The 10,395-nt window shown below is 48.2% G+C and overlaps 1 protein-coding gene across 1 annotated transcript in view; it reads left to right on the plus strand.

Annotated features, from left to right (window-relative positions):
• The window catches only part of PPP2CB (protein phosphatase 2 catalytic subunit beta), a 40,106-nt gene extending 38,831 nt beyond the window's left edge, over positions 1-1,275 (plus strand). The window contains exon 7 of the mRNA XM_088448396.1: positions 553-1,275. Within this exon, the coding sequence (XP_088304522.1) occupies positions 553-625 (73 nt within the window). The 3' untranslated portion in view covers positions 626-1,275. The remainder of the gene's footprint in view (positions 1-552) is intronic.
• Positions 1,276-10,395: the final 9,120 nt, after the last annotated feature.

The raw sequence follows: 10,395 nt of genomic DNA on the forward strand, positions 1-10,395 counted from the left end.
GGAAAATTTTTATTAAAAGTATGACACAACCTGTGCTTAGTATGTTTTAATTGAAAGTGTGTGTGTATGGGGGAGGTTATTGCTGACACTAGGTAAGCAAAGATATCTCCCAAATGTGCTACCTCTCTAAGGGATATATTTACTAAAGTGCGGGTTTTTGGAAGTGGAGATGTTGCCCATAGCAACCAATCAGATTCTAGCTATTATCTAAATAAAGGTGCTAAATAAATGTTAAGTAGTATCTGGTTGCTATGGGCAACATCTCCACTTCTAAAAACCTGCACTTAAGTAAATATACCCCTAAGTGTGAAGGAAACAGAATTTCAAAATAAGCAACTTTTCTTGATTTTGATGTTACCCGGACATTGAAGTACCTTCAAAAAGCCTTGTCAGTTACTTTTGAGGGAAATCAAGGAAAAGGGAGATACCCTTCTATAAGTAACAATATGATAAGATATTCTAAAACTATACTTGCGATAAAAATATTAATGCGAGTATAAATAATTAAACATCATCATCCTGTTAATGTATGACCTCTTTATTTCTTTGCAGCCTTCAATTTGACCCTGCTCCTCGCCGTGGAGAGCCGCATGTTACCCGACGCACTCCTGACTATTTCCTATAAGCAACCTTTACATATTGCCTTCATCTGTGCAATTATACTTGGCATTTAAACAATGACATAAACATGTGTCTATATATAGACATGCAAACCAACAAAAGAAAACCAAAACAAAAGAATTAAAAAATTGGAATCTGCTTTTACATCACCCTGTGTTGTCTGTTCCTAGAATACACTTTTCATTTAGCAGTTCATATTCCCAAATAGGCTAAGAAACCATCACGGACCAAAATGTGCCATACTGTTGATGAAGCATTTAGCACAATTTGAGACTGCGGTTCAGAATTTAAAACACACAGCCAGTCCATTAGTCAGTTTGCCTGCTGTATTTGTAAGTCATGTTTCCTACTGAACTGCTCAATCAGTAAAAGGTAACTTGCAAGGCCTTTATCTCCCTTTGCACTTACTTTGTAAATTTTAGTTGTAGTGATCAGCTGGCATGACAGATACCATTTGGAGTAATTTTTAAGAAAATACATAAGCTAACCATCCATTGTATATTTTTTGTTTTTCAAAAGTACAGATACATTGGAGAAATTTGACCTGAGTGTTTGCCATAACATTAATGTACCTTTTTCTGTATATTTGTCAAGAAAGTGCTTGCAGCTCTTATGGTGTATTTGAACAAATAAACTTTCAATTGTAGACCTCCAGCGTGTGTGAAAAAGTTTATTTTTAAATGATTAAAAAATGAAAATAATTGATAAAGCACCTGATCCAGATGGCAGTGAAACACACATATCAAGGGAGTTAAGTAATATCTAAATTTTTATATATGGACTTTTATTTGTAGTTAGATGCAATTTTGTGGTAAAGCATGAGATTGGCTTTGCATTACCGCCACCTGCAAGCCTTCATGGATAAAATTGGTTTCAGCTAAAGTCATTACATTAACCTTGTAGAATTTAGTGAATGCGTGAACAGCGGCACATGTGACCACTTTAGAACTATTTAAAGGAAACCTGGTAACCTATATAAATGTAATCTATATAATAGTTTATTTCTTCAACCAAAGTGATTTGGTTCATGTCCTGCTGGGAAGACTTGTTTATCAGAGAACCTATCCTCAATCTGCTCTTAGTTCTAGGTTGCTTTTGAAGAGAACGAGACCACCAGTAAGATTGCTTTTGCATGAGAGAGGTCATTTTTGCTGATGAGCCAATTGGATGTTCACAAGAATGTTTTGAAGTAAGGCTTGCTGAGCAACACGTTATGCTTAGATTAATTTCCTCTTAGATCTCCATGGCAGGAAACAAAAGTTTTTGATCCAACCCTCCTCTTCCTCAATGTGGATAGAATATATAATTTAAGAGCTATCTATAAAGTAAAGTACATTGATGATGCTAGAGAAACACCGTTGTTGCTGAAAGTACAGTTTCACTGGCTAGGAGGACCCAACAATTTCCCCATAACAGAGTTACTAATTGGATTTTAAGAAAGTATACAAGAAAGCACACAAATGCCTTTTCAACATGAACAGGTTAATCCTATTATCTTCTGTGAAAACTAAAAGCTGGAACACCTAGGTCTCTTTTTGGATTTGGGTGGGCAGTGAAAAAATAAACTTAGTACTCCTTTTTGTTTTTTTATTATATATATATGTAATCACAATTTATAATAAGTTTCATGTCCACCTTTTGACTGTCGACCATTTGTACCTGTCGACCTTTTGTCCCAGTTGACCTATTTACTGTCTAACATCTGATGTCTATCTAGATACTGTCAACCTTTTTACTGTCGATCTGTTAATCCACACCTGAAAATTTTGAAGGAAAACCATTCTGCAGCAGGGGCTGTTTTGAGACACAGGGCCGTATTCAATTAGGTGCGAAAAGCCAGTTTCTGCGGAAAAGTATCGCCGTTGACGTCATTTCGCTAGGCGAAAACTTATCCCCATATTCAATTCCAGAGACTTTTCGCCGGTGCGGAAAGACAATGCATTGGAATAGGCGAAAAAGATTTGCCTATGAAAGCTGTCGAAAATGAGTGCAGAATTGGGGTTTTGTGGTGCAAACCTGCGGAAACCACCCTCCACTCTTGGGACAGCCTCCCAAAGGTAAACTGTGTAAAAAAAAAAAAAAACTTAACACCCCAAAAAATGAGTTTGAAAAAGTACAAAGTTGAGGGACAAATTTGAAAACTAGCAAAATAGACTTCAGGGGGGTCCCCAAGGATGCCGCAGGTGTTAAGTTTGCAGGTGCTTGCGGCAGTTGGATTTTTCAGGTTTTTTAAAACTTAATTTTAGCAGCTTTAAAATATGCTTTCACCCATTTTCATGTACCCCAAATTTGCTGGGACTACTTATTTTCTGTAAAAAAACCCCCTGCTAAATGCTACTCTTCACCACTTCTGCAAAGATGCTAATTAGAAGCTATTGAGATTATTTAAGTACTCCAAATACCTTCAGCTGGCCTTTTCGGGGGTATCTATAGTGATCCCCAATGTCGGTGCATCTTTTGGGGGTTGTCAGACGGATTTCCCCAAATCTGACAGCACTTTTCGCCATGTCGCGTTTTCACCGATTCTAATTGAATAAATGGGGACGAGCGCGATACTTTTCAGCATGGAAAACCAGTGATGTTGGCGAAAAGTCTGGCATGCGAAAAGTACGGGCCTTTCGCACCTAATTGAATATGCCCCTTAGGGGTAAGTTTACTAAAGTTCAATTTCTACTTCAGGGTCCATAGGGGGTCCACAGGGTTGACCTTGGGGTATAGCTGATCTGGATCCACGGGCACCACGCAGTTAAAGCTTTGCTGCTCCCAGGATGCACTTGGGTCCTTCCTCCTCTATACCCCGGCCACAGGCACCTCAGTTTTAGTTGGTGCCCGGCCGGAGTCTGTTCACCCTGCGCAGTGGGGCTGCATAAGCAGCCCCATAGCTTTATTTTTTGTTTTTAAAAACGAAGATTGTATTTTATTTTTACTGTCTTCAGAGCGGCAGCATCAGACTGTCCATCTGGACGTCTACGCTGCCGCTCCAACAGCCCCGCTGGTGCTGCGACGCCGGTACTGATCCGGGGATCGCAGCGGGACCCCGGAGTCAGTACTAGCGTGGCTCCGGGAGCTCCCACTGACTGCTGCCGGACTGAAGGGGCCAGGTAAGCCACATGCATGCGGGGATAATGTAGTCTTCATGCCGCCGGTCTCTGGGGACAGACCGGCGGCGCTAGTAGCGGCGGCGGGCTCCCCCTCTTCAGGAATACCCCGCGTGACCGCTGGCCCCCGGGGTGTAAGTACCGGCGGGGAACCGGCTTCCCCGGGGGTTTAGTACTAGCAGGGGAGGCAGCCTTCCCTGCTTCAGCGCTCCTCCCCTCAGCCCAGCACGCCTTCTCTCGTGTGCTGGCGTCGCTGGGCTGTTATCTTCTGGCCACTCCTCCTCAGAGCTCTCCGGCGGCCATCTTCCTCAGGCAGCATCGCAGAGCTCCCAGGCAGGCTTACAGTGGACCAGTCCCCCTGCGTACCTCTCCCCTGATCAGGACGGTGTTCGCAGCGCTATAGCCCTCCCAGACACTGAATCTGGGAGGTTGATTGTAGCGGAAGGTGCAGTGAGTATAACTTCTCTGCATGGTATGTGACTTTTGCTAGTGCTGCTGTCTGTGCTTATTTTCTACTTACTGTCAGCTTTTTACCTATCCCTTTCCTTCTCCTACGGCCCGCAGGTGCGTGGGGGAGGGGTGTTCTTTCTGGGTACCTCACTTATATAAATCTACGTATTTGTGAGGTCCGTCACATACAGTGGTGTGCTACTCAGTACCAGATTGTGGGCTGTTTGTGTTGCATATGTGGGAGTGCGTGGGTGTTATACGCCTTACCTCGTTTCGGTGAGACACTTTTATTGCAAAAAAGTTTGTGTCATGTCTGATGAGGGGAATGAGCGCTCCGAGGCTCCTGTGTTGTTTTCCTGTCGACGCTGTTCGGCAGGGGTTGACGGGGCAGATTTGTCTCAGGACGGTCTGTGCGGGCGGTGCAAGTTGGTACCTGGACCCTCTAATCCCCCGGTGGCGCAGGATCCTCCGTGGGTGATGTTTACGCAAGTGCTGGCGTCAATCGCGGACCGACTTGCGGTCCCGACTGCGGCCCCTTCTAGGGCGTTGCCCCAGCCTACCATCCCCCGTTCCCCGGGTGTGACTCGTCTGGTGCAGTCTCCTCCCGGGTCTCAGACTGTGGATCCTTATGCGGGTTTGCCGGTAGACGTGCAATCCCCCATGGTGCCGCAGCAGTCGATGGTACCTTTTCAGGGGTATCCTCAGACAGTACCCCCGCCTTGGGTGGACGTCCTCTCCAGCTCTGTTCAGAGTCTGGCGGCCTCGTCATCGGCTTTTCAAAATATGTTGCACAGTGATTTGCTCCCACGGGCGTCCAAGCGTTCCGTTCCGGCTTCACTGGCGGCTCAGTTCACGGACGTGTCTTCGGATGACTGGGAGATCCATTTAGACTCTGACTCGGATGCCGGGGCCCAGGAGATGGAGGCTAAGTCTTCCATTAATGTGCCGGCATTGGTTAGGGCGGTGCGGGCCATCCTTCACATTGAGGAGGATGTGCCCGCCCCCAGGTCAAAATACCCAAATTTTAAAAAGGCCAAGGTAGCTTCGACGGTTTTTCCCCTGTCCGATCAATTGACGGATCATATGGCAGGGGCCTGGCAGTTGCCCAGCAAGAGGTTCCAACCGCAGAAGCGGTTGGCTTCGAACTATCCATTTCCGGAGGCTCATTGCAGGAAGTGGGAAATTCCTCCAGCAGTGGATTCCCACGTTACCCGCTTAATTAAAAGTGCTACGCTGCCTTTGCCGTCGATCTCCTCCCTGAAAGATCCCACGGACAGGAAGGTGGAGACTTGTTTGAAGTCTATCTACTCTCTCTCAGGGGAGGTGGCCCGTCCGTCCATGGCCATCTCTTGGGTGGCTAAGGCCATCGAGAGCTGGGCCAATGCTTTAGAGGATACCTTTCCGGAAGATGCTCCGGAGATCCAGAGAGCATTGATAGGTCAAATGAGGGATGCGGCTTCCTACATTGGGGAAGCATCGTTAGACGCAAGCCTGCTAACCTCTCGGGTGTCGGCTGCAGCTGTGTCGGCGCGTCGGTCCTTGTGGCTGAGGTCTTGGAGAGCTGACACTGACTCCAAAAAGGGACTGGAGGCCTTACCTTTTAATGGGGAGTTGCTTTTGGTCCAGACTTGGACAAAATTGTGGACACTCTGGCTAAGTCTAAATCAGCCTTCCTTCGGCTTCTGCTCCTACCAAGGTACGGAGCTCTGCTTTTCGGTCCTTTCGGGTTCAGGGCAAGGCCAAAGGTCAGTCCTTCCCGAGGCAGTCGACGACCAAGGCCGCTTCTAAGCCCAAGAAGCAGCCCTGGAGTGCCAGACGCCCTTCTTCCAAGCAGGAAGATAAACCTTCTGCCTGATGGGACGGGCCTCCCTCTGGGGATCCCCAGAGTGGGAGGCCGACTTCTTCTATTTGCCCAGTGCTGGCACAATACCACCACGGATGCCTGGGTTCGAGAAGTGGTCTCCCAGGGGTACGCCCTGTCTTTTCGGCACAGACCGCCCCACCAGTTTTTCTGCACGAGTCCTTCTCAGGATACGACCAAGTCTTTACAGATTCAGGAAGCTATAGAGTCCTTGCTGACAGCAGGGGTCATTGTTCCCGTTCCTCAATTACAACGAGGGACGGGGTACTATTCTTCTCTGTTTCTGGTGCGGAAACCCAATGGTTCTCATCGCCCTATCCTCAACTTGAAGTCTCTGAACAAATTCCTCAGAGTTCCCAAGTTCAGGATGGAAACATTACGTTCCATCATTCTGGCGATGGAACCGGGGGATTACATGGTGTCCCTGGATATCCAGGACGCCTACCTCCATGTTCCGATAGCACCTTCGCACCAGCGGTATCTGAGGTTCGCTATCCTTCAACACCATTACCAGTTCCGGGCGCTACACTTTGGTCTCTCCACGGCACCGAGGGTGTTCACGAAGATTATGGCGGTCATGGCCGCACATCTTCGGAACCAGAATGTACGGCTAGTACCGTATCTGGACGACCTCCTGTTGCTGGCGAGTTCCCCGGAGGTACTGCTTCATCATCTCCACTTGACGGTCGCTTGCCTGCAAGCGCACTGGTGGCTGATAAATTGGAAAAAGTCCTCCCTGATTCCATCTCAGCGGATGGTTCATTTGGGAGCCCTGCTGGATTCTCGTCAGCAAAGGATCTTCCTGACCCCGGAGAAGGTCTCCTCCCTGCAGCTGAGGAGACACAGTTGCCTGAGCAGTTGCCGCCTGTCGGTCCATTCGGCCATGAGGGTTTTGGGCTCCATGGTGTCAACATTCGACCTGGTGGAATTTGCCCAGTTCCATTCCTGGCCCCTGCAGGGGCTGATTCTATCGAAATGGAACGGGTTACCTCACCGGATCCGCTCTCAGTTGCTGGTGTTGTCCCCGGAGGTTCGGCAGTCTTTGGCTTGGTGGCTTCAGACAGCTCACCTGGTCGAGGGGCGCCCCTTTTGGATCCCGGACTGGGTCCTGCTCACGACGGATGCCAGTCTTCGGGGTTGGGGGGCAGTGACCGGGTCGTTGTCACTTCAGGGTCGTTGGTCTGTGGAAGCTCTTCTTCCCATCAACATTCTGGAACTGCGGGCGGTTTATCGGGCCCTGCAGTCGTCCGGTCCCGCTCTTCACGGAAGGGCGGTTCAGGTGCAGTCCGACGACGCCACCACGGTGGCGTATATCAACCACCAAGGAGGAACTCGAAGTCGGGCAGCGATGTCGGAGGTGTCTCGCATCCTTGCTTAGGCGGAGTGTCACATTCCAGCGATCTCGGCAGTCTTCATTCCCGGAGTCCTCAATTGGGAGGCGGACTTCCTCAGCCGTCACGACGTGCATCCCGGGGAATGGTCGCTTCACCCAGAGGTGTTTCAGCTACTCGTGGACAGGTGGGGGCTGCCGGAGCTGGACTTGATGGCCTCCCGTCACAATCACAAGCTGCCCGTTTACGGGTCAAGGACAAGAGACGCAGGCGCCAGTCTGGTAGACGCGCTGTCAGTGAAATGGACGTTTCACCTGGCGTATCTGTTTCCTCCGATATCCTTACTTCCTCGGGTTCTGCGGAAATTCAAGCAGGATGGCGGCACGCTCGTGCTGGTAGCTCCGGCGTGGCCCAGATGTCCTTGGTACTCCGATCTGAGATGTCTCTCCATCGACGCTCCGTACCTTCTTCCTCAGCGTCGGGACCTGTTGTCTCAGGGGCCCTGCCTTTACCCGGATCTGGGTCGGCTGTCTTTGACGGCGTGGCTCTTGAGACAGCCGTCTTGAGGTCTAGGGGTTTCTCCAGTTCGGTCATTGGTACCATGCTTAGGGCATGCAAGCCTGCCTCCGCACGGATTTACCACAGGGTGTGGCGCACTTACTTTCAGTGGTGTGAATCCAGAAACTATGATCCTCAGGTGTTCCGGGTTTCCAGAATCTTGGAGTTCCTTCAATCGGGTTTGGACCTCGGCTTACGCCTGGCCTCTCTGAAGGTTCATGTGTCTGCTTTATCCGTGTGGTTTCAGCGACGGATTGCTACACTACCGGATGTTCACACCTTTTTCCAGGGTGTTCTCCGGATACAGCCTCCCTTCGTGCCTCCTGTGGCTCCTTGGAACTTGGCGATGGTGCTACGGGTCTTGCAGGGTCCTCCTTTTGAGCCTCTTGAGGTGGTGGACCTCAAGTGGCTGACGTTCAAGACCGTTTTTCTCCTAGCAATTGCTTCTGTCAGGAGGGTGTCAGAGTTGGGGGCGCTTTCCTGTCGCCCCCCTTTTCTGATTTTTCATCAGGACAGAGCGGTGCTCCGCACTCGTCCTGAGTTTTTGCCCAAAGTGGTCTCAAAGTTCCACATTAATCAGGAACTTGTTGTGCCAGCTTTTCAGTCACCTGATCTTTCAGCTGGTGAGGCTTCCTTAGATGTAGTCCGGGCACTTGGAATCTATGTGGACCGGACTGCTTCGGTTAGGAAGTCGGATTCATTGTTTGTCTTCTTCGGTTTTCACAAGAGGGGTTGGCCTGCCAACAAGCAAACGTTAGCCCGTTGGCTTCGTTCTGTTATTTGTGAGGCTTATGCACAGGAGGGTTTCCCTGTGCCAGCCTCTGTTAAGGCTCATTCCACTCGTTCTGTGGGTCCCTCTTGGGCTGCTAGACGTGGCGCCTCCGCTGTTCAGCTGTGTAAGGCGGCCACTTGGTCTTCAATTCAAATGTTTTTGAGGTTCTATGCGTTTGACACCTTCGCCTCTCAGGATGCATCCTTTGGGCGCCGGGTACTCCTTTCAGCACAGGAGCGTCCCCGCCCTTAGTTGAACTGCTTTGGGACATCCCCAAGGTCAACCCTGTGGACCCCCTATGGACCCTGAAGTAGAAAACAAGAGATATGGTAAGAACTTACCTTTGTTATCTCTGTTTCTACGAAGTCCATAGGGTCCACAGGGCGCCCGCCCTGCCGCACCTGGCTTCAAATGGGCTGTGTGGCTGGTCACCGGTTTTCCGTCTCCCATTTCTGTGAGTATGGTTTCTTGTGTGTTCCAGTCTTCCTTCTCTCTGTTTAGTCTCCTCCTCCAGCCTTAGCTGCTTACCAACTGAGGTGCCTGTGGCCGGGGGCGGGGTATAGAGGAGGACGGACCCAAGTGCATCCTGGGAGCAGCAAAGCTTTAACTGCGTGGTGCCCGTGGATCCAGATCCAGCTATATACCCCAAGGTCAACCCTGTGGACCCTATGGACTTCGTAGAAACAGATAACAAAGGTAAGTTCTTACCATATCTCTTGTTTTTGATATTTGAGTGATTTGGCATTCGATTTTTGCATTTGGGTATTTTCTAAAGGCCAAATCGAATGTAAAATTTTATTTAAAACAGGATTTTACTCAAATCAAAATCAAATCTAACATCTGAAAACCAACGGTATTTTTTTCATAGACCAACACACAAATCCCTTATTTACTATCATTTGATTTGAAAACGAACACAAAATCAAACTTCAAATCCCCAAATGAATAGACCTGCTTCATGATTTCGATTTGAGCATGAGCAGGTTGGATTGACACAGATACATGCATGCATGTATCTTACTGTAAAAAGCTAAGTGTTAAATTTAGAAAAAATATTACGTTGGGCCCCCTTCCCTAAAACAGAACCAGCTCCGAACTTTTCATAGCCAGTCCTGGTTGTCTAAGTACAGGGAAAAAAATGCGTAGGGTTCCACTGTACTTGGCACAACCAGCACTGGGCTCATCAATCAATTTTAGGTCCCTAAAATGATTTTTAAAAATTCTTCAAAAATGCACCTGCAGCAACCACCTGCATTCTAGAAAACACCTGCCGCATACATGGGGAGCTCTCCTGAGGATATTTAGCTAGTTTTTAAGTTTGTTCCCCAACAAATTAAAGTACATTTTTGGGGGTGCCCTGAGGAATTTTTTTTTTAATTTTTTGACACAGATTACATTAAGGGGGCATTCTGAAGGCTATTTTTTTTTCTGCACAACAATTCCCCAATTCTGCACTTTTTCGCCACCTAAACAGTGGTGAAAACTTATCCCCGTTTTTTACAAAGACTTTTTGCACCTGCGAAAGTCTTTGTAATTGAATATGGGGATAAGTGAAACAGGTGAAAATGATAACCCGTTTTCGCAGGCTAATTGAATATGGCCCTATGACTGTACCTTGGCAATATATGGATAATGTTCTCTACAGCACAGGTTGGCACACCAACTCTTGAGTTCTGCATGTGCTAAAAGAATGTGGTTAAATCC

This window comes from Taudactylus pleione, unplaced genomic scaffold (genome assembly GCF_031769625.1).
Source record: "Taudactylus pleione unplaced genomic scaffold, aTauple2 ptg000454l, whole genome shotgun sequence".
In the NCBI taxonomy this organism is placed as follows: Eukaryota; Metazoa; Chordata; class Amphibia; order Anura; family Myobatrachidae; genus Taudactylus; species Taudactylus pleione.